Source organism: Nyctereutes procyonoides, unplaced genomic scaffold (genome assembly GCF_905146905.1).
Source record: "Nyctereutes procyonoides isolate TBG_1078 unplaced genomic scaffold, NYPRO_anot_genome, whole genome shotgun sequence".
NCBI classification, from domain to species: domain Eukaryota; kingdom Metazoa; phylum Chordata; class Mammalia; order Carnivora; family Canidae; genus Nyctereutes; species Nyctereutes procyonoides.
This window is the reverse complement of record NW_026575140.1, coordinates 73,789,583-73,812,866: the sequence shown is the minus strand read 5'-3', so window position 1 is coordinate 73,812,866 and position 23,284 is coordinate 73,789,583. Positions and strand designations below refer to the sequence as shown.

Genomic DNA, 23,284 nt, shown 5'->3' with positions numbered 1-23,284 from the left:
TCCCTGTTTCTCTGGAAGGGTGTTGTCTGAGGCTGCTAAGCAGGTAGAGAATGGTGTCAGAGCCAGGCCACACCCTCACCTGGACAGAGAAGAGGCTGTCCATCCTCCCTGGTATCTCTAGGACCTAATATACAGCCCGGGGCACATAGTAAGTGCTCAGTAAAACAGTGAAGAATGAGCAAAATAAATGCTTGATGAAAAGAAACAGGGACTAGGAAGGGGCAGGGTGGCTCTCCTCGGGCTGTGTTCAGGAGGCATAGGTTGGGGGGGGCGGTCCACAGGAGTTAGAGGCTGTCCCCAGAGTGCTTTGGAGGATGTGCCCTGCATTTGTTTTTCCCACATGAGCCTGGGCTGCATGTAGCCCTGTGCACTTGCCTGATTGAGTCGACTATGGCAGGGTAGTCAATCGAAGCTGCTGAATCGTTGAACCTTGACCTCAGAAGAACCCTACTCCAAGGATTGCTGCGTGTTGCTGTGTTTTTTATGTAGTCCTGTGTGGCAGCCCTGCTGCGGTCAAGCCAGGAGCATGACCGTGGGCTCAAGAAGCATGACCTTGGGCTCACAGCAGGAGCATGGCCTTAAGCTCAAGCTGGGAGCATGACCTTGGGTGGTTTCTTTGCCTTTTAGGTCGCAGATGCAAGTGCAGTTTCAATCAGAAGCCCCGGTAAGGATGCCGTGTCTATGGACACCTGGGGTGACACTAGGAAGGGACAGGGAGGGCCCCCTGGTGTGTGACCCCAAATGAGCGTTCTTTTGACTTCTTAGAAAGAGGCTGTGTGTGTGTGTGTGTGTGTGTGTGTGTGTGTTGGGAGCAGAGGAGAAGCTTTGAGCACTGCCAGGCATATTCTGGGGCAAAGGAAATCTCAAACTGTTGAGGCGAGCCCCTCCTCTCTTCTGATGTATATGTATGTAGGCAAGAAGGTGCTGGATGCTCGTCTGGAGGCCCTGGAGACAGTTGGGCTTGGGAGGAGGGATGCAGAGGGCCTCAGAGCCTCTCAGGAGGTCTACATCCTTTCTATAGGACCTGTGTCACTGCCCCTGCTTATTACCTGCTCATGGGGCTCTTCGGCTGAGTGGAAGCTTGGGCTCCCTGTCATTCATCCCCTCCCTTAAAGGATGTACCCCATTAGTCCACTATAAAAACCAGGGGTAGCACTGGACCTCCAAAGTCCAAAGTCTGGCAGGACACAACCCAAGCCCTGAGGCGGCCTTTGGCCACTCCTTCCTAGCACTTAGTTGTCTCCAGAGCCAACACTGAAGGTTCCTGTGAGTTCCCCTGACACTGCACCCTTCAACCCCAGCTTCTACCCCCTGCCCCACGCACCCCCAGGTGGAGAGTGCACCCGCCCTCCAGTGACTCAGTGGGGACCCATGCAGACTGTCGCGTGGTAGCAAGGAGAGTGGGCTTGCTGTGCAGACCTCTGACCGAAGGGCTGTGTCTCTTGTTCTTGCAGGGCTCCAGGGGATGAGGAGGCCCAGGTGGAGAACCTCATCACTGCAAATGGTAATGTGACCACCAGCCCCGGGGGATAGAAGTCATTGTGGAGGGTCCTCGGACATCTCAGGGAAGGGTGGTCATCGGGCACCACGGCCTCCCTAGGGCTAAGCAGACGTGTTCCCGTGTCTGTGCCACAAAAGGGGCCTCCAGGGCCTCTGCTCTGCGTGGCTCCCTCACCTCCCCCAGACAGGCTTTCTTCTCCCTACTGACAGCCACTGTTCAGAGGGCATCCGCTTTGTGTTGGGCACGGTACCAGGGGCCTTCATGTGATTAGACCTCACTATCAGCATTTTATCACCAAGGGACTCAGAAAAGCTAAGGAATGTACCAGACTCTTAGAACCAGCAAGTAGCAGGGCGAGGATTTGCACCTGGGTCTGTCTGACTCAGAATCCTGCCAAGTTGCCTCTTGGCTGTACGGTCCAGACTCTCCCCTGGTGTTGGGCACGGGCACAGCTGCCCACAGGGGGGTGGCCTGCTGGGGTGACGGGCCCATTCACTGCAACCTATTCAATTTTTTTTTCTAGCAACGGAGCCCCAGAAAGCAGAGAACTGAAGTGTAGCCCTCGGGTAGGAAGGTAAGATTCTGTCTCTGTCTGTGTCTTTCTCTGGTCCCATCACTGTTCATTCCCCAGAGAAGAAGTATGGGGCCAGCTGGTGCAGCAGGCACAGCTTTTATTATGAGCCATGCTCTGAGAGCAGTAAGACGGATGGAAACATCTGAGATACACCACACATGCACAGTAAACAGTTGGAAAATCAGGCTTCTGCACAACCCAGTGGTCAAGTGCATGGGGTGTCATCTTAACTGCCACGTGGGCAGGACTTGGGAGAGAAGTATGGTTCGTGAAATACCCCTAATATCAGAGCAGCATGAAGATAATGGCTTTTAGTGATGATTCAGAAGGTATCTTAGGGCCACTTGAAAAAAAATTAACATTTCATAATGAAACTTTCTGTGTCTACAGAAAATCGAGGAGAAGAGTGGGTTACCCCCCCAACCTGCATCATCCATGCACAGCCTTCAGAGGCATTGTGTTTAGTATTTGCTTCCGTTGATTGTTGTAGGGACACAGAAGACTAATAACTGTGAAACGCTTTAGTTTCCAAAATATTGCCACACGCAGACTTGCTTTATGATGTACCTGGAACATACTGGGGCCAGGGGGTGCGAGGGGGGCAGTCCACTCACATCTGCCTTGCATAAGGCATGATAGGTCTACGACTTCATCCTAAACTGTCAGTGAAGAGATTTCTCATGCAGAAATGCCCGGTACACCACCAGCTTTTACTGTGATGGCGATAACACGGTGGACTTGGGTAGCATGTGAATTTTTTCCTAGGTGTTTTGATGCCCTCATGACAGCCCCGTGGGTGAGCAGAACAGGGCTCATTATGTCCATCTTCCAGATGGGGCTCGGAAAGGTCAGGGATTACCTACGTGCGAGGTGGCCATCGATGCCAATCTGGGGGGCAGGCGGCCAGGCTGGCGGCTTGGTGTTCTGTCCATTTGTGGCAGCCAGCAGGGCCCATCTTGGGCGTGGGGAGCGGGGGGGGGGGCTCCAGGGAGGGAGGTGTGAGCTAGCAGCTGTCATGTCTTGGCTTTAAAAAAAAACAACAACAACAAACTTGGACTTCCTCAGAAACCTTGTTCTCTTAGGTCACGGGACTGTGAGCAACTACTGGCGGTGTCTTGACGGAGAAACTCTGGGTTTAACAATTTTCTTTCCACGGCTACCAGGTTCCAGCCCTGCTGAGAGAAGCACTCCCCTGAGGACCCTCCCCCCCCATTCCTCCCTCCTTTCCCTGCGAGTGAGGCTCGTCCTCCTTATGTCCCCAGGAATGTGGTGCTTGGAGTGGGTCTCATTCTGTGGGTCTCAGTGGCCAGAGAGACTATGCTAAAGGCAGGGAGGCAGCAGGTAGAGATTCCAGAAAGGAACCGAAGTTGTGTTTTAATTTAAATTCTCTCCGCCTTTAGCCTCCAGAACCTGAACGGAGATGCTTGAACCTTTAGATGCAAATGTTGATGCTTAAGAACACCGGCCACTTCAGCAGCAGATCTTTCCCCAGGAGAAGCCAAGAACATGTGTGTCCCCCTGGCCCCCTCCCCATCCCCACAACACGGTCCGCAACTTAACGATGCAACTAACACCCGCCTCCCCTGCCCACAGCCTGCGGTCCCGTCCACCTCCTGTGACGTGTCTGTGTGTGTTTGATGACCGTGGTCTCTGTGGCTGCTTGTTTGTGGATGATGTTGTATTTTAGTGACCCTGGACACTTTCCTGGGCGGGTGCTGAGCCGTGTCGCCATCAGCCCCTCCCTGCTCCCCGGTGCCCCCCACCCCCTGATCATCTCCCACTCCCGGGAGCCTCCTTTTTCCCTTGAGAGACCAGTCCCTTCTCTTGATGTAGGGGTGGGTGTAGATAGGGGTAGGGGGCATGGGTGGGGGTCTCCAGTTGTCTCGGGACTTGGGAAGGTTTACATCACCTTCGTGATCCCTCTTCACATGGCCTCTCTTCACTTCCTTTGCAAGAGCCTGGCTCCTGAATTCTAACCCTGACCCGAGTCTGTTCTGGGGTCTCTCCGCAATCAGAGGGGCGCAGCAGGGAGCTGGTGAGCCCAGTTTTGCCTCCGGGCAAGCTCTGCGCCATCCATGGTCGTTTCCTCTTGGGGCTTCCACCACGGAGTCCTCATCTGCCCTGCACCAAGGAAGGCAGAGCAGCCCGGGATCCCGGGGCCAGGGCTTCTACTCTGCCCCTGGGGAATGTGCCCCTTGCATATCTTCTCAGCAATAACCCCATGGGCTCTGGAACCCTCCTCCTCTCCCCTGTCGTCCCTACTCCTGAGACTCCCAGCTACAGCCCAGCTCTTCTAGACTCAGATTCCTGTCCCTGAATGAGGTCTCTGGTAGGCAAGGGCTGAGAGGATCCACTCTGTTGGGGCCAGCATTCTGGGGGCGGGGGCGGCAGGGGGAGCAGGGGTCCTTTGCTTCCCCCCCCCCCCCCCCCCGTCCCACTGCTCAGGCAGCAGCGATGACTCCTGCACCTGCACCGTTGGCCTGTCGCCGATTAGAGCGGCAAGTGTGGCAGCTGGGCTGCAGGTTAGAGACCGGGCAGGTCCGCACAGCCCTGCTGCGGAGGGAACAGCAAGAGGCTGAAAGTCAGGAAGGATGGCAAGTCCAGCCAGACCCCGCCCGTCCCATCCATCGTGTTCTTGTGGAAACTAACCAAACCGCGCCGCTGTGACCGGGACTGCTGTTCTCCGTGTTGTGATCTATCCTCTCAACAGCAAAAAGGAATAAAATACCATTTGTTTCCTAGTGGCTCTGAAGTGCTTTCCTCTGTGTAAAGAGCTTGAGCGTGTGTAGGGCCTGTGGGACACCCCCTTAGTCAGAGGGAGGTGGTGGCAGCTGGGCGGCAGCCAGGTGGTGTGTGTGGTCCAGCGGCGCGACACTGAGCCTCTCCCCTTCCCCTGGACCCCTCCTCACTCCTTCCTCCTCCAGTCGCCCCCTGCTCCTGGGTCAGTGGCCGAGGCTCTGCCCCGTGGCGGGACCTGTACCTAATGCATGTCCTGCACAGCACAGAGTCACAGTGGCTCCACCAAAGACATGCTGGCCTAGAAAGAAAGGCTCTAACCTCTCCCTTTGGTCAGTTCCAGGGCTGCCACCTAAGAACTTGGCAAAGAGGGTGTGGGTGGGTCACTTGGGTTATGATCTTACCCTTTCATCTTTCTCTAAACCCAAATACTGCCTCCTTGATGAAGCCTTCCTGGACTTCAGGTAGAATGAGCAAGTCCCTTTCTGTGCTCCGGTTCACACTGGTTCCTGCCTTTATCTTCACATTTAGTGCTCTGTACCTTGCCTCCAAACTGTGGAGTCCAGGTGGACAGTGTCCATTCATGAATCAGCTGTGGTGACACAATAGATGGCACATAGGGGCCAGGTGTCACCTATGGTGTCCTCCCAGAGATGTTCCAGTTCAGTCTTGAGAAAGTACTGTTGGCCAAATAAGCACAGCTGCAAGCTGATTCTCTGGGAGGTCACTGCTGGGCGCTGCCCAGCTCTGGGCGTTTTGTGTGTTTTTATTGCAAGACACAATTTCCAGTGGGTAAGGACTAATAAGTCTTGTTCTAAAAGAGTGCCTGGGACACCTTCACACCGTCCCCCACCCCCAAATCTTCAAAGAGTCTAGATTCTGGGAGTTGTTTAGAGCTACAGAATTGGCAGGTGCAGGTCCTGCGTGACACGGAGGTCCAGCTACTCCCTGGCCACCCCTGGGACATGCAGGGTGCCTATCCTACTTCTACAACTGCCCTGCCCTCTGCCCCCCCGCCGCCCCAGGTCTTTGAAAAGACTGGGGCTTTTCATTGAGATCTTAGCTCAATTTTGTCAGCTCAGAGATCATGGGGGCTAAAAAAAAAATCTCTGGTTGCACCTAAAGTTTGTAAATAAGCGACCATTTGTGGAACCCTCGCGGGTCAGGGAATCGACAAGTCTGGTGGCAGTTTTAGAGCTTGGCCCGAAGAAGACCCTGAGGCCCCAGGAACACAAGAGATGATGGATATACCTCTTCACATTCATTATTAAAAATAAAACGTTAAAATAAGTGTGAGGAAATCTAATGGAGGAGATTCTGATTTTTCTTACAATGATCAGGTTAATGGCAGAGAATGACGTTATTCAGCTCTGGCGCATCTAGAAAATAGTTGTCCCTCCTTTGCCAGACTGTCGGCACCCACTTATTTTCCCTCCTGATAACCCAACCTTATCTCTGAGGCAGGTAGGATATTCATACCTTACAGATTCTCTGATAAATTTGTGGCTGTTCTAGGTCACAGCCTTGAGGCCTGGAGGGACGAGGAACAGGGCCTGGCTCTCTGTCTCCAAAGCTCCCTCTGGCACGCCAGGCGGCCTGGTTTCCCTCTGCAGGAGAGGGCTGATGTCCAGAAGAAGAGGATCACAGGGCATGGTGTGACCACATCTGGAACCTGGCTGGCCCTTCAGGGCATACACCAGCTAGACTATACTCTGTGTCTTGTGGCCTGGAAATAAGACGCATAATGACGATCAAATTAATGGCAATAATATTATTATTAATAACTACATAAAGCAGCTAATATGTGCCAAACCCTGCCCATGTCACACAGCTCAAGTCATTCAGAACTCACAGCCCTACCTGGTGGTATCTCAGTTTTACAGAGAAGGAAACCATAGCTCGGTGGGACTGGCCTGAGTTTGCACTCCTGGGGACAAAGCCAAGGTCCAGCCCAGATCCATCCAGCTCCAAGCCCGTCTTGCTCTGTGCAGCAGAAGAAAGGATGTAGACCCATTTGGGTGCATATGGGAGGAGCAGAATTTGGCTTTGTGTGAGGGAGTCCCTGGTTCTCACAGCTGTGATGATCCCAAATGGGAGTGAGCTCCCTCTCACTGGGAGTGTTCAAGAATGGATCCTGTGACCAAGAGGGACTATGAGAATCTACCCGGGATAGCCAGATCTACCCAGGTCCGGGCTCAAATTGAGGACCATCTCCCCTGCCTCCACCCCACCACCCACTCACAATGGACAAGCCCTTTCTCCCTCTCTGGTCCAGGGCTGTAGAACCAGGGAAGAAGAATCCAGAATCTAGGCATGGATTGCCATTTGATGTGTGTCTTCCCTCTGGACCAATGCTCCGCGCTGGCAGGACCATGTCTGACCACGCAGCCCCGTGGCCGGTGACTGATATCTGTAGTTTGGTTGGATATAGGAACTAAGACTTGGTTATATAGGAGAGCTGCCATGCTGTGCCACTTCCCAGAAGGGAATGCTAAGTCCCCAGGCCTCAGACACTGATTCCCAGGTGTCCTGCGCATCTTACCTCCCAACTACTGCCCCCCTCCTCATGAATTCCACTCCAAGGGTTTTCAAGCCTGTTTGCATGGAGGTGTTTGTGTTATTTAACACCACATAAAAATAGGTCAATCTGCTTTCTGGGCCCCCGGGGTGTGACCCTCCTCACTACTCTGGTGTGTGTGGTTTTTTTGTTTTTGTTTTTGCAAGTTGTGGATTGGAACTTGCCAAATTGTTCTTGGAAGAGAGTCAGAGGCAGAGTGCAAGCAGCAGGGAGGGGTGGGGGGTGAGGGGGATGCCAGGCTGAAGGACATGCCAAGGTCACCGGGCTCTCTCCTTCCTCTGGGGAGGAGGGCTCTGGCCTCCCAGTGATCGTGGGCTGGCAGGGGTGGCCGGGCAAAGCCAGGGTGGAGGGCTGTCCAGCTCTATCTGGTTCACCCCACCTTGTCCCTGGCTGCTCTGCCTCACTCTGGGCCCAATGAGAGAGAGAGAGAGAGAGAGAGAGAGAGAGAGAGAGAGAGACCAGGTGTGTTTGCCTGAGCCAGGGGAGGAGCTTTGGAAATACCTGTCTCCCGGCCACAAAGAGGAAGAATGCCACCTCTCACCATTAGTGTGATTCATTGCTGTCACAGCTAAACTCCAGGGGAGCAGAATCAGCCAGCTCAAGCCAACCGGCTGTTGATTTTATGGAGCGGCCCCAGCTCTGGGCCTGCTTGCACAATAATGGGGCACCTGCCAAGGCAGTGATGGCAGAGCAGGTGATGCTGGATCGGATGTCACAGACGGCTTGGGCCAGAAGGGGTGACAGGGGGAGGGGCCCCCAGCACTGTCCTGAGGAGTGGGCTCCTGCCTCAGAGCCAGGCTTGGAGGCAGGCAGGCTGGCAGGGGCGAAGGAGGCTCAGGATATACCATGGTAGTCCCCTCTCCTCTCTAGCTGTGTAAGCTTAGGCACACCCCAGCATCTGTCATTTTCTTTGCAAAATGTAGTCCTTTCCTGGCCAGAGGGTAAGCTGGGCTCCAGTGTAACCCTGGGAAAGCCACTTCAGCCTCAGTTTCCTTACCTGTGCAATGGGCCCAGCAATACCTTTCCTGTTTCCTCACAGGTCACAGTGATACCGTGGACACACTGAAAATTCTACGTGCAGCTATGATTGTATTATTAATATGTATATTACCTCTCATTCCCTTACGCATCCTTTCTTTCTTTCTTTTTTTTTTTTTTTGCATCCTTTCTTTGATAGCAGGATGCCCCTCCTGCCTGTCAGACCTGGGTTCGAGTTCTGGCTCACCTTCATCACAGTGCAGTTTCCTTCTCTGTTAGATGGGTACTACGACACCTGTGTGGCTGAGTCATTGGGAGGAACAGAGCAGGTCCAGGAGGCAAAAGCTCTTTGGAACTCTCGAGAACCATGAAATGGATGGAATTGTTACCAAGTGAGGATTTCTGGGCACCAGACTTTGAGAAGACACAGGCATATCAGAGACACCATGAGCTGAGTTCTTGCAATAGGCCAGACTCGGCCACCTGTGAAATAAATGACAAAGATGGTTATAAAGCCAGATGTGAGCCATTTGGGCCACATCAGCATAATCCAGAAGGTCACGGAGGAAAGGCAGGAGCAGAGAGGGTGGGCTTGCTTCTGGAGGTCTTTCTGCAGGTGGTGAGCTGGGAGCTGCTTTTCAGAAATAAGGAGGGAGGGGCACCTGGGTGGCTCAGCCAGGTGTGCGTCTGCCTTCAGCTCAGGTCATGATCCCGGGGTCCTGGGATTGAGTTCCCTGCTTGTGCTCTCTCTCTCTCCCTTGCTCTCTCTCTCTCTCTCTGTCAAATAAATAAATAAAATCGTTAAAAAGGAGGGGGACGTGGTTACTAGGAGGAGAAGGACCACAGCAGGATAGAGCAGCCCCTATTCTAGTTCAAGCTCAGATGTGAGTTCTGAGAAAAGTCAAGAATGCATTTCTCTCCAGGGTATTCACTGTGGGAGAGGTGGGTCAAACAGGTTTGCCCTTGTCACCAGCTGTAGAAACAGAAGAGGACGTCCTCATCCCTTGCCAGCTCAGGGGCAGAAAGCCTCGGTGACCTTGACTTTCATAGTACATTGTCCTTTGGCAGCTCCCAGGACCTGTGTGCCCCACGGCTCAGGTCATCTTGAAGCCAACACTTAAGGAATGGACCCTCCAGGACCCACCTCCCCTGGCCTCGCCTTATAAGACCCCAGTGACCCTGGCATCTGCGGCTACAGCAGGAGACAGAGCCAACACTCCTTGGGGTTTGGGAACTCTAGGCAGCACAGATCTGGGTCTGGGCCCTGCCGCCTTCCCTGCTGAGGGGCCATGCATGCCATGCAGCTGCAGACGGACCCCATCCTGGAACCAGGGCTTTCTGGGGGCTCTGGCTTCTTTCCAGCTGCAAGCCGACACCAGGAAGACTGCTGGGGACCTGGGGTTCAAGGGTGTGCACGCTGACATGCAGCCCCAGACGTGGGGGGATAGCAGGCTGGAGAGTCCCATCTTGGGAAGGTGGGTGGTGAGGGCCTTTGCCTTTTGAGCACCAGGCAGATGATGCTCAAGTGGTGTTCCTGCCTGCTGCCTCCCTTGCCATGGAACCCAAAAGTGACCACCCAGACTATTGTCCTGAGACTGAAGATTCAGGGGACAATGGAATGCTGCCTGGGGAAGACAGGGGAGACTGAGGCATGACAACCAAGGATATTGTCCCACTGGGTATGACAGCGATGGAAGAGGGACTAGGACATGGGGCTACCTCTCCAAGCCTCCCAAAGATCTCCTTGGCTCCAGCCTGGAACAATCAGACAAAGCGAGGGTGGCTTGGGGCAGGAGTTGGGGGGTCTTGGCCTGCCCCATAGCCTTTCTGGGACAGCACTCCCACCTCATTTGGCCCCGTATCCTGAGAAAGACTAAAAGAAGAAGTGCAACCAGACCCCAGCAGTGACCAGCAGTGCTGCAGAGGTGCAGGGGAGGAGAGGAAGGTTGGGGGTGCTGGGTGGATGGCAGGTTGGCAGAGATTGTGCTGAGGGTCAGGGAGGGGAAGGTGCTCTGGGAACATGCTTTAGAGATCATCTTGGCAAGGGACTGAGCCCAGGGAGGGGATCACAGTGAGGGTCCTTGCTTCCTTGAAGGCCATCTCGGGTGTGGGTAATGAAGTCGACATTTGTTAGGACCTTCTCTGGCCAGGCCTTCCACCTACATCATTTCAATTCCTACAACAACCATGCAAGGTAGGTGCTTTGTCCCATTTTACAGATGGGAGAAGGGGACTGGAGAGGTGACCTTCCCCAGCATCACAGAGTCCACAGTGAAGAGTCAGGTTGCAAAGGGGCTCATGTGTGGTGTGTCTGTCCCAAGGGGTGCCCCGGCATGGAGAGATGCCTGGGAGGAGGGGCTCTCCTGGGCGTCTCTCTGGGGACCGTGGGTTGCGGGCTGAAGGAGCCGGGGAGAGACAGCAGGGCATCTCTGAAAGAGGGGCACCCTTGTCGCCAGTGTCAGCCAGGCCGATGACCTCAGCTGGAGGAGGACAAGACGTCTGAGGGAGGACCTGGGTGTGAGCAAGAGAGAGTAGACCTGCTTGGCTCTTCGCTCCAGGTTCCCCCTGAAAGGAGAAACAAATGCTTTCACAAAAATGGCTGCAGGTCTTTGGGTGAAGCATTGGGGGGAAGTAGAGGGTTGGGGTGAGAACTCCCCGAGGAGGACTCTGAGGGGGGGGCTGTTGGCAAGGCATGGGGGTTGCTGACCACCCCCGTCCCTCTGTGGGAGTAAACTAGTTCCTGTTACCTATTACAGGGCAGGGGATTTCAGGGGAAGAGGCTGTTTAGGCAAGTTCTGGGGCCTGTGTCACAGGAGAGAGGATTTCACATCCAGGATGTATTCAATGGTTTAACAAAACTAGCGGTCCACCCTGTGCCCAGGAATCTATGAATGAGCACAACAAACAAAAATCCTTGCTTTCCTGAAGAAAAAAAAACCCAAACAACTAAAGTAGGGATTTGAGATATTGCAGAGAGGGGGTGTGAACATTTTAGATTGGGGCGCCAGGAAGGGTCTCTTCTGAGTCAATCAACGAAGAGAGACATGAGCAAGGTTAGCCAGGAAGTTCTCCAGAGATAGAGTGTTCAGGAAGACGGAAGGGCCAGTGCAAAGGTCCTGAGGCAGGAGCATGCCTAGAGGGTGAGAAGGCCATCAAGGAGACCAGCACGGCGGGAGCAGAGAGAAGGGGCAGGCAAGTTGGAGACAAGGTCAAAGATGTCGTTGGGGCCAGATTAAGAAGTGCTGTATAGGACACAGAAAGGACTTTGGTTTATAATCTGAGCCCTCAGAGCGTTGGAACAGGAGGAGAGAGAACACTTTGTAGGTGATGGGGATGGGTGGGATGACTTTGGATGCCCTTTCCAGTTAGCCAGTCCATGGCACAGGCTCTCCACCTGGGGTCGAGATGCCTTCCTTCACAGCATGAGGGCCCGGTAGGGAACACAGAATGTGTGTAGGTGTGTGTTTGCGGGAGGGTGGGAAGGGGCTTCCGGCTGAGATCTTCACGTTTCCGAACCACTGCTATGTTTGGACCAGGTGGCTTCCGCAGTGCCATCTAGCCCCGAGATTTCTGAATCTCTCCAAGTGCCCAGCTTGGAGGATCTCAGCTCCGCAGCCCCGAGCTGCCCAGGTGTGCAGGTTCCACCTGGGAACAGGAGCCAAGGCGGGTGGTGTGAGCAGCTCGGCCCCCCGGCAGGGCCCTCAGGACAGACCTCAGCACCCCTAGATCACTCTCCTCCAGGCTAGCCCGTCGCTTCCAGAGCATCTTCCAGCCTGGAGGTGGCTCTCTGGGGGTGTCATTAGTCATCCCCTCTGGGCAGGAGACCCTGCTCAGGAGGGACGATGGGGAGGCAGCTTGTTGTCTGACTGGAGCCGGAGGTCAGAGACTGGGGAAAGAACCAGCATCTCCCAAGCCCTGCTTTCCAGGGGCCGCTCTGGGGTGGACAGGCAGGGTGGCCCACAAGTAACCGAGGGACTGAGCGGCACCCAGACTGCTTGTGGCGACCTTGCTCCAGACCATTGGAGGCCGCAGAGGCCGGGGAATAGACTTGGTTGAGCCAAGGCAGGAGGCCCGCCGTGCAGCCCGCCGTGGGCTCTGGGTCCCCCTGGGGACGGGCCCTCTGCTCCTTCCAAACGAGAGGTGCTGTCTTCCGGCCCGTCCCCTCTGGCACCAACCGGCGGCCCTCGGAGGCCTCGTTAGGCTGCTACCGGCTCCGGCCGGGCCTCTTGTGTGCGGTGGTGGGGCTGACAGCAGAGCCCGTGGAAGTCCCCGGGGGACGGGAGGGGCCCCAGCTGAGGATGGTTTGGCCACCACAGAGCTGCTCACACCAGCTTCCCCTCCTGGCCCCAGCTGCTCCCCATCTCTACCCTACTACCTGCAGCTGCTGCCTCAGTCTCCCCAGCTGGGCCCTGGAAAGCACCCCTGCCCCACCCAGGGTGGCTGCTGAGGGGCTGCCATTCTGCCCATTTCGGGGGACCCCCAGCTGCAGAATGAGATCTGGGGGCAGGATATGTCAGGGCGAAGGCCCTACCTGGCTGGAGGGTGGAGGTGCAGCTGAGTAGGAGCTTAGGAGGACCACAGATAGCTCTTGGGATCTCCCCCTATCACCCCTCATGTGATCTTTGCAGGCACCCCAGGCTTCCTGGAGGGGACCGGCTGTGGCTTGCTTTGCTTTGGCTCCCAGCTTCCCCCTTCCTCGGGTGGAAGTCAGAGTCTCTCACGTGGATCCTTGGCCCCAGCCCATCCCCGCTGGGCTGGCGGGCAGGCACCAGGTGAGGGCCCCCGCCAGCCCCTCCTCCCTGCCTGTCTCTTCCTGCCTAAGGGCCCCACTGAGCCGTGGGGGAGGGAGTGCCGCACTTTGCAGCCAGGCCCTTGGCAACCGGCGCCTCACTGCTCTCTTCCACCCAGGACGTGGCTGGCGGCTCCTGCCATGGACAGGTGGTACCTGGGTAAGTGCCCCGAACCCCAGGCCTCCCGCCCCTGCTCAGACTCGGACACAGGTGTCCACCTCCTCACTTTCGGGTGCACCCACCTGCTCCCCAGAGGTGCAGGAAAAGCAGAAGCGAGGACAGGCAGGCTTTCTCAACAAAGGCATCTCCAGGTGGAGCCCTGGACATGTGATCTCTGCTCTGAGCATCTCTGAGCTGCAGGAGCCGGGAAGACAGCTTGTCCTATCTATCCACCTGTCCGTTGGCGGGAATTCTAAAGCCAGGCTGCCGGGTTCAGGTCTTGTTTTCCCCACTCCCTAGCTGCCTGACCGTTGGCAAGTTGTCTCTCCGGGCCTCGGGGTCCTCTTCTATGAGATGAGGATGCTGACGACGGCTTCCTTACCTCTTCCTTACCTTCCTTACCGTTGTGATGATCACACGGCTTAATTTTTGTTAGGTGCTCAGAACAGGGCCTGGCACATGGCATTAAAAATGCAGATTAACAACTTGTTTTTCCTATTGTCCCTTTTGTCTGCCACCACCTCTCCCTCCGTCTACCTAAACTTTCCACCTATTTTTATATCCATTATTGCATAGAATCCTCAGTAGCTTACAAAAATGGACAAAAGGCACTAAGATACTGCGAGAATGTGTAGTAAGGGGCACCGTGTCCTGTGTGGAGAGCTACCGTAGCTTTGGGAGCACAGCTTCAGGGGTCTGGCTTTCTAGCCCTGGTTTTGTCACTAATGGGATGTTGTGGGCAAATCCCTTGATCTTCTTGGTCTGCCCAGTGGGGCTGATGCCACTGCTCTGGTCCCCTCCAGCGGTCGTTGCAGGGAGAGAATGCTCAGTCTCAGCTTCTCCATCTGTAAAATGGAGCAAGCATGGAATCAGTGGGGACAGTGCATATAAAGTGCCTGACACAGGGCGCCTGGGTGGCTCAGATGGTTGAGTGTCTGACTTTTGTTTTGTTTTGTTTTGTTTTGTTTTGTTTTGTTTTGTTTTTTTGGCTCAGGTCATGATCTCAGGGTTGTGGGATCGAGCCCTGCATGGTCTCTGTGCTCACGGGGAGTCTGCTTGGGATTCTCTCTCCTTCTCCCTCTGCCCCTTGCTCATATGTGCTTGCTCTCTCTCTCTCTCTCTCTCTCAAAATAGATAAATAAATTTTAAAAAAAGAGCCTGACATGGTCAGTCCCTACTAAGCATTAGCTGTGTTGTCATATTCTCATGAATATTCATCGCTTGGCTCTGAAAGCAGAGGAGAGTGGAATGGGTGTCGACCCCTGGTGTGCAGGGTCATGGCCATGACCTTCTGTCTCCATCTCACCCCCAGGCTAATTTTTGCTGTAGGGCAGTTGGCTTTCCTGCGCCCAACAGCTAATGTTCAACAGAAGGTTAATGCCTTTTATTTTCCAGTCGACCCAAATATGACAGTAACAGTAGTGACACTTGCTGTGTACCAGGCTCCGTGCCCTGCTCTTTACCTGCATTATCTCCCTTCTCCTCACAACAATTCCCTGAGGTCAGGAGTGGTCCCATTTTACAGACGAGAAGACTGAGGCACAGAGAAGTTCAGTAAGCCCACAGAGGCCATTTACTTAGCAAGTCAGAGAAGCCAGGGGATGAACTCACACTTGGATCCCCTGCCACCGCTCAAGGAGGGTTAACGGATGGATTAGTTCCCTTTGGAAGGAGCAGCCCATCCTTGGCTGCTGACTGCTGGCTTGGGCCCCTTGGCTACCATTGAGCATTAACCTCTTCTGGAGGCCAGTTCAATGGACTAGAACCCAGCTCAAGGTTATAAGCACCTGGAGTACCCAGCCCGGGGATCCCCAAGGCGAAAGAGGCCACCACAGAGCAGGGAGGCAGCCTCGGAGGTGGAAAGCACCTGACTTCTATACCCTAAGGCCTGCCTGTTATCTTCCACCTTGGCCCCTCACCAGCTGTGTGACCTTGGGGCAGGACCCTACCCTCTCTATGCCTTGGATGCATCATCTGGAAAAAGGGGAATAACACATGGCACAAAGAGACAACGGGAAAGTGTTTTGTGAGTTAGAAAAGAAGACATTGTCCTCGTGCTGGGGCCTGACCCCTTCCTGACGGAGCCCACGGTGCAACTGGGGCCCAGGAAAGCTAGATTGTAGAAGGAAACAGCCAGAGGCCGCAGGGAGAGAGATTAGTTAGGGATGGCTGGAGCCTTCCGGCCTGAGGTGTGAGCTGCTGGATGCAGCCCCGATGCATGAAGGAAGCAGCAGGCACCGGGCAGCAGAGGCCTGAGACGTGACTGTGCACAGTGGGCCATGGGGAGGCACCCAGGGGCAGCCTCAGGGGAGCCCTGGGTGCCAGGTAAGACCAGGCACCTGAAGCAGTGGTCTCCACAGTGGTCGGGGAGGTGGGCCACCGCTGGGGGTGGGGGCCCCTGGGGGCCCCCCTGACATGGCCCCTTGAGCTCTAGTAGACCCCAAGTGGATTTTGGAAGTGCTCCACCCCCTATTGTGCTGCAGCCCCTGCCAGGGCTTCTCTGGCAGGTGGAAGAGCCCTGTGGCCTACCCATCCCCTACCCTTCTCTGGAAATTTCCTTCGGGAGGGTTTGGAAGCTCAGCCAGCTCCTCCCTGCCCCTGCCTGCCCGCACACCTCCTGTGGCCTCGGAGGGAGCCCCTGCACTCACACGAGGGCTTCTCTTGTGACTCGGGTAAATATTACCTGGCACTGTTAATGTTTAATGCCCCCACCTCATCCCCGGCCACCTCACGGCCAGCCACTCTCCCCGGAGCGCAGGCAGGAGAGGGCAGCGGGGACCAGCCCAGTCTGCTGGGGGATGGCAGGGGTGTCGATGGACAACGGTGAGTGTGTGTGTACGTGTGTGAGGCAGGTGGTGGCCTCTCCCTGGCCCATCCTTTGGAGGGATGAGTGGGGCCACCTGGTGCCCCTGCCTTCCGGAGTCCCAGCACCCCTCCCCCATCCTTGCCAGCCTCCTAAGAGGATTTTCTAAAAATTGCCTTGAAAAGGGGATCCTGCTTTAACTTCAAAGGAGTATAGCTCGACAGACAGAACCCTGGGGGCCAGGTGAGAGCTGGGGTGTGGGGGTGGGGACCAGCTCCCATCCTGACCTTCTGGCATGCACCTATCCCAGGTCAGGGTATCTTTCTGGACTGTTTAAGCTCAGAGCAGGAGCTGGAGGGGCTCAGGCTGGCTTTGGGGCCAGAGCTCCCAAGTGTGGGATGCCCCCAGAGGGATCGCATGATGGGGGTCACTTGGGTCTGGAAGCCAACAGGGCTATCTGTTGACTCTGGTGGGCTTAGAGCCAGATCTAAAAAACTTGAGGGTTTGGTTGGGGGGAGCTCATCGAATGGCTCCAGACAAAGGATGAGGGAGGAGGCGGTTTCCTGGTATGAGGGGAGCCACCAGCCTAGTCATGGTTCTGGTGCCAACTCCCCCATGTGACCTTGAACAAGACCTGAACTGAATCTTAGAAACAACGCTGATGGGCTCCTGCATGGGGACAGGCTCCTGGGCCCCCATAGCCACCTCCCATAGGACCAGGCACTGGCCCCTCCTGGCCGGAGGGGCTGCCCTGGGACAACTGGGCTCCCCAGGCCCCAAGGTCACCCACTACCCGGGGCATGGTTCCGTACAGGGCCAAGACGGGGCTCGAGCAGGGCAGGAAAGAGGGGCCATCCTCCGACAGGGCAGCAGAGCTCTGGCCAGCGCCCTTAGGCTGCCCCGAAGCAAGCATGCTCAGTTTGTAGGGCTGGAGGGCAGAGTTGTGACACCTGGTGCTGAGCAGCACCTTCTCGGGTGGGCGAGACCCCAGAAAGCTCGGGGACTGGACCACACTTGTCCTGGAAATGCCTCATGCCTCCTGACCATCTGAGAGGTGATGTAGCAAAGGGGTTAGGCTCCTGCACTCTTAGCAATCTATTGTCTGGGTTCAAATCCCAGCTTTCCACTTCATGCTGTGGAACTGTGGGAGCATCGCTTAACCCCCCTGTGCCTCCAGCTTCTAGGGATTGTATTGGGGTCATATTCATGCTTCATGGGGAGAGGTTGCAATGGTTAAAGGAGCTGATGTTTTCCTAGCTTTCGCCTGGCATGTGGTAAACACTATACATTGTTTCTTAAAAGAATTTGCTTCCCTTTGAAGATGGAAACATAAGAAAGAAGGATCTAGAAACCCGAGTCCAAGACCCAGTTCCGCCCCCAGCTTCCGTGGGGGACTTTAAGCAGGTTCAGTTTCTCCTTCTTCTGTTCCGTGGAAGCGAAGGGCCTCTCTGTCCTTTCATTCCACAAATATTTGAGATGCATCTTGCAGTTGATTAGTCTACAGGGAGAGAGAGGCTACGGGTGAGTCCGACGGGAGAGGTCTCTGTCGACCTTCCTACCACCGCAGGAAGCAAGGAGGGGAAAGAACCAACCCACCCAGGGTTGCCAGAGGCCCCGCAGGCAGCACAGCACCCTGCTTCGGATGCTCGGTGTGTGGTCCCGGGTTCACTGTATCCAAAGCGGCCTAGGACGGATGCTCGCACCTGCAGTGGCCTTAGCAGGCCCACCTCTTGCCCACCTGGACCCTTGGGCCCCTGGGATGGGAAGGATGGGAGTTCCACTGTTTCTGTGGCTGGCTCAGCCTGCCTCTGGCTCTCCCCTCAGGTGGCAGCCCGAAGGAGGACGTGGACCCATTCTACTATGGTAAGTCTGGTGGGGCCCCCTCCCCGCCTTCCTGAGCCTGCCACCACCCACAGCCCCCCAGCTGCCCCCCTCTCCTGGTTATCTTTCCCTGGTAGCCTGGGGCTGTTGCTGGGGTGGGCTGTGGGGAGGGGTGCCTGGGACTAGCCACCCACCTCCTTGCCCCCTCCTTCTCAGACTACGAGACTGTCCGCAACGGGGGCCTCATCTTTGCTGCCCTGGCCTTCGTCGTGGGGCTCATTATCATCCTCAGTAAGTGGGGCTGGTCTCCTATTGGAAAGGGCTGCCACAGGGGGGCCGCATGAGTACTGGTGCCCCAGGTGGGGGTGGGGGAAGTCCTCTCACCCCACTTCCTAGATGCCAGAAGGGAAGTGAGTCTCTCCACTTCCCCCACTCCCCCATGCAGGGTGACGCAGGGTGCAGTACTGAGGGCCACCCCATAGACCCCTGCACCTTGGGACGCCTCCCTACTGGGTCCCTGGACCACGCAGAGGGAATCCCCTTTCCTCCCGTGCGCCCTCTGGTGGCACTGGGAGGGGAGAGCCGGCTGCGTCCAGCCTGGGACACTCCAGCCATCTGGGGTTCAGGGCAGAAGAGGGAACCGAACTCCACCGGACACCTCCCTTGGCCGGATCTGGGCACTCTCCCTTCCTGGCATGAGCTGCGTCTGAATCCAGTTAATCCTCTCAGCAACACGGAGGCATGGCCACTACGGTCACACTTGTCGGAGGAAAAGCTACCCACCACCCACCTGGTGACAGGTGCACCAGCTTGCCCCTGTGGTTCCGCAGCCAATCTGAAGCAGAGCCGAGTGCAGCTGACCCCAGGGGTGTCGCCCTCCTACCCCACCTCACCCCACCCCATCGACTGCTGGAAAGCAAGCGTGCCTGGGAGCCAGGGCATTGGACCCCACTGCTAGTTTACCCGTGTGTGGACCCCTGACTCCCTGGGCCTCAGTTCGCTCATCTGTTAAATAGGGATGATCCTACTTATCTCATAAAATTAGGGCTAGCGTCCAAAGACATGGCAGCCAAGGAAGCACCCAGACATAGGCACAGAGTGTTCTGGAGGAGAGAGAGGTCCTTGTGTATCTCCCAGCCCCAGCAGGCACACAGCAGGGGCTTAGTAAATGCTTGTGGACTTGGTCTGGTGCCGCCAGAAGAAAAATAAACAGAAACACGACCTCCTCTGGGGCCTGGGATCCTAGCACATCCACGATTAGTGCCATTCCATCTGAGGGCCTCCGTCTGCAGACACGGCTGCTCTCGCCAGCTCTCGGAAGTGTCTTGTGGGCCTGCACACAGGTGCAGGGGGCGGACAGGCCTGAGCAGAGATCTTGGCTCTGGACTTCCAGATGTCCTCCTCCGAGAGCGTACTGAGCAGCTACTCTGTCCTCAGCCCCATGCTGGGGGCACCGCCCTGGCCCAGGCTCGGTCACTGCTCGGTGCGCTCACAGTCTACCAAGGAGCCACTTCAGTAGATGTTTGTTGATTGACTGACAGACCAGCTGACTGAATGCTTATGGCCCAGCCCTATATGCAGACCGAAACAGTCGGGGGGCGGGGGGCAGAGACTAGATGCTACAGTGCTGCATCCTTCAGGGCAGAGAGGCTCACCTTGGAAGCAAGAGTGGATGGGAACTCTTCTCTTTTCTCTCTTCAAGGTAAAAGACTCCGCTGTGGAGGCAAAAAGAAGCACCGGTGAGTGCCGGCCGAGGGTCCTGGAGTGAGGGGGGGACACCAGGCCAGGGGTGGGCGGGAAAGGGGGGCCAGGTCTCCCAAGCCTGTGAGGAGGGGTCCCAGACCTCAGGGGCCCCAGACTCGCCACCTCCCCCTCTAACCTCCTTACCTGTCTTTCCCTCCTCACCCCAGGCAAGTCAATGAGGATGATCTGTAATGACAGGTAAGCTGGGGAGGGACAGGTGAGGGGGGAGCCAGCGATGGCTGTGCAGAAAGAAGGAAAGCTGGGAAGAATGTCAGGTGGTCTGCAACCCACCCTGGGTTTCCAAAAGATGGCCAAGCGCCTGGGGTGGCGTGGGTGGCCCAGGGAGGGGGCAAAGAGGAAGGTGAGATGAGGAAGGCATAAAACAAAAATCCCTGCAGCCCAGATCCCGTCTTTGTCTTTTCAGAGTCAGCGGTGCTCCCCGGGCAGGGGGGCCTTTTGGGAAGCCTTCCCTGAGCTGGTGACCTTTGTCCCCAGCATGGCCAGGCTTTGGGGCTGAAGGAGGTGCCAGGCTCCACGTGACCTCTGGGTATGCTCGGCCTCCTCCCACCCAGGCCGCCTCATGTTAATAATAAAGCCAGCCTCAGAGAGGCTCCTTCCCGGCTGCCTCCCTCCCTCCTTGGCTCCTGTACCTGCCGTGACCCACTCCCCTTCCCTTCCGAGCTGGACTACAATACAGCCCAGTCTCTTGGTTTTCAGTGACTCGCTCAGGTGCCCATGTGGCAGGAAGTTCAGTATGACAGTCACAGGCCTCTCCTTGACCCCTGAATTGCCAGGAGCCCCGTGAGCAGAGGACTCAGCCTGCCTTCTGAATGCCAGGCGGAGGTGATGCGTTCATGACAATTGGGTGCTCCTTGGGTATCTGCTCAGGCCCTGGGTGCTGATCCCGGAGCCAGGGTGTGGATGGTGAAGGTGTGACCTTGGCACCCTCTCTTCTAGCCCCATCCACGCTGGCAGGCACCCACCCAAGCACAACTTGAGCCACGAGGGTGTCAGGCTGCCTCTCCTAGCAGCCCCCGACTTCCTAAAGCCTGTGGCCCCCTTGCAGGGCAGCGTGCTCCCCTCTGGCAGTTTCTGCACCCAAAGGAGCCTATCTTCCCCTCTCCTGCTCTTCCTGTGGAAGGGATGGGGTGGCTGGATCATGGCACCACCTAGTGTCCATTTTCGTCATCCGGGTCTGTAGGCATGACGGGGAGGGAGAGGAGAACTTGGCAGGGGAACCCTCACAGCAGCACATTAGTGGAGTTTAAAATGAACTGGGGTGGGGGTGGGGGGGTGGTCGTGAGTTCAAGCCCTACGTTGGGCGTGGAGCCTACTTAAAATTTTTTTTTAAAAAGTTAAAACATTTAAAATGAGCAGGGCATGTTTGGGGCCAGAGGCAGAGTAGGCCACCGTTCCATTTCAAATTAGTTTCCTTGCCTTATCGTACCGCTCCCAGGTCCTGAAGACCACCAGCTGTCACAGCGTCCCAGAAGGCTTCGACACGCAAGGTCCTTAGGGAGCAAAATAGACAAGCTGCACTTTTCAGAAAGAGAGACTGAGGCCCTGGGAAGGGCAATGACATGTCCAGGTGACACAGACAGCCCTGTATCAGGGCCAGAGCTAGAAACCAGGTCTCTGGTTCCCATTCCAGCATTCTTCTCCTGACACCTGGGGGTGGTGGAGCAGACCCCCCACGGCCCCCCCCATGGGCTAGGAAAGCAGAGGGAGAAGAGAGAGGGTCTGGCTGCCTGCAACTTGGGGCCAAGGTCTTTGTGACACCCTGCTCCAAATGTGGGCTCCCCTAGGACAAATAAAATGTGACAGGCTGCACCCTTAGATGGAATACAGTATTTCCAGACACAAGATGGAGCACGTACTTGACCTGCCCACGATGGAGGGAGAGAGATAGGTACAGGCATGGGGTGGGTCTGGCCAGGGGCACTTTCCCGAAGGAGGCTGGGTCCTGAAGCTTCTTGGATGAAGCAGCAAGACAAAGTGGAGGAGGGGGTGTTCTAGGTCTGTGGCCCACCTGGGAAGAGATAAGAGCAGTGCAGAGGGCTTACACTTCTAGAATGTTCTATCACAGACCTCTGAGGGTACCAAAAATGGAAGAGAACTCTAACTGCTCCACTGGGGAAATGGTTCCAGGTGCATCACTCAGTTCTCCCAGCCCTGGTGCAAATCCTCCATCCTTGTGAAATGTGAGGCTGTGTTGGGTCTCAGGTGGTGTACCCCAGAGAACCCAACCACCAGACACCCAGCATTCTCTGCAGACTTATCGAATATGAATCTTGGGGTGGGGCCCCTGAATGCTGATGCTTAACAAGCTCCCAGGTAGCCCTGGAGGGTAGCTGGGGCTGAGAACCACGGATCTAAGTGACATTCTGAGGTCTGTGACCCGTTCCTGGTCCAGGGTCTTTATGAATACTTTTCCTTCCCTCTCCACAAAGGCCACAGGGACTGAGAGCTACTGTAAGTTCACTTCACTCTGGGATTTTTCACGATTCAGACACAAATTGGGTCATAAAGAGCAACCAAGCCTGGTAGTGGTTGAATGAATTACTCTCCACCAACAGCGATAAAACCCCCTGGTCGGAGGCCATGCAATTCCCATTATCACCACCAGAGAGCGCATGTGTCTTAGTCTAAAAGGTCCTTCAAATTTGGTCCTTTCCAAGGCCTGGGGCCCTTTGCTGACAGTTGGGCTCCCTGAATGGTCTTCCAGGCTTCCTGGGAAAGCTGCGAGAGCTCTTCTCAGTCTGTTTGCACGTCCCTCAGGTGTAACAGGTGCCCTATCCGGGGTGGTTCTTGGCTGTGGGTTGCGGGCCCTCTCCTTGGGGAAGGCAGTGATCATGTGTGGTCTGCACATCTCCCCCAGTGCTCGGGGTAACCACAAAGCCTCTAACCCCATAGTCTGAGCTAATCAACGTCATGAGCAGGACCTGAGAGAGGCAGAGGTGGCAGGTGGAAGAGTTTGGTTGGTGGTCTGAGTGGCGCCGCCCAACAGAGATCGGGCCACAGAGACTCTGGCTTCATGGATGAGATGCTGGTCATGCTTGACCCCCACCCCCACCCCCACCCCCCAGGAGAATTCATTATGGAGGCAAAGTTGCAAGTTATTGGCCTCCTAGCTGGGCACAGCTAGGGGGTGGGGTGGGCGATGGGAGGCAGGGGGAACAGATATGAGGTGGAGACTCAGAGGGCCCAAGCAGACTTGACCAGCCTCACGGTCTGGGGAGAGGGCCAGGCAGCACCACCTGCCCAGTGGTGGCCTCACCCCGGCGCCCTCAGGAAACCCTGCTCTGGCTTTCAGGGTGTAAAAGGTACGCGCTGGCCTTGGATTATAATCCTAGGGTCATGGGGTCTTCTCCTGAGCCTGCCCTGCCCTGGCCTTCCCTCACAGCCTGCACACACAAGCAGAGCTGGGCTCAAGGTCGGGGGTGGGGGTGGGGCAGTGCTAGCTAGTGGCCCCATCAGTCAGTGGTGCCCCTGTCCTCAGCTGCCCGACCTCACCCAGCCTCTGTGCACTCGGGCTTGGGGAGCTCCCGTACGTGCGGAGTGGGGGCTGAGAAAGATCCAGGGTGGGGGAGCAGGAGATCCC

General features: G+C 56.1%; 2 protein-coding genes across 5 annotated transcripts in view; both read left to right on the top strand.

The window, feature by feature from the left end:
- Positions 1-4,816, top strand: part of FXYD6 (FXYD domain containing ion transport regulator 6) — a 31,156-nt gene extending 26,340 nt beyond the window's left edge. For both annotated transcript variants that reach the window (XM_055305244.1, XM_055305243.1), the window contains exons 5-8: positions 628-664; positions 1,455-1,504; positions 2,025-2,075; positions 3,476-4,816. In XM_055305244.1, the coding sequence (XP_055161219.1) occupies positions 628-664; positions 1,455-1,504; positions 2,025-2,053 (116 nt within the window). In that variant the 3' untranslated portion in view covers positions 2,054-2,075; positions 3,476-4,816. The remainder of the gene's footprint in view (positions 1-627; positions 665-1,454; positions 1,505-2,024; positions 2,076-3,475) is intronic.
- Positions 4,817-9,556: 4,740 nt separating this feature from the next.
- FXYD2 (FXYD domain containing ion transport regulator 2) lies at positions 9,557-20,305 on the top strand. Of its 3 annotated transcripts, XM_055305240.1 has the most exons (9): positions 9,557-9,842; positions 10,463-10,561; positions 12,996-13,139; positions 13,276-13,316; positions 17,944-17,982; positions 18,157-18,231; positions 19,643-19,679; positions 19,851-19,881; positions 20,108-20,305. In XM_055305240.1, exons 1-8 carry the CDS (start codon positions 9,661-9,663, stop codon positions 19,873-19,875), a joined length of 642 nt encoding a protein of 213 aa, XP_055161215.1. In that variant the 5' UTR covers positions 9,557-9,660; the 3' UTR covers positions 19,876-19,881; positions 20,108-20,305. The 3 variants fall into 3 exon arrangements, with proteins under 3 accessions (XP_055161215.1, XP_055161216.1, XP_055161217.1); XM_055305241.1 differs by lacking the exon at positions 10,463-10,561; XM_055305242.1 differs by lacking the exons at positions 9,557-9,842; positions 10,463-10,561; positions 12,996-13,139; positions 13,276-13,316 and adding an exon at positions 16,018-16,139.
- The last annotated feature ends 2,979 nt before the right edge of the window (positions 20,306-23,284 follow it).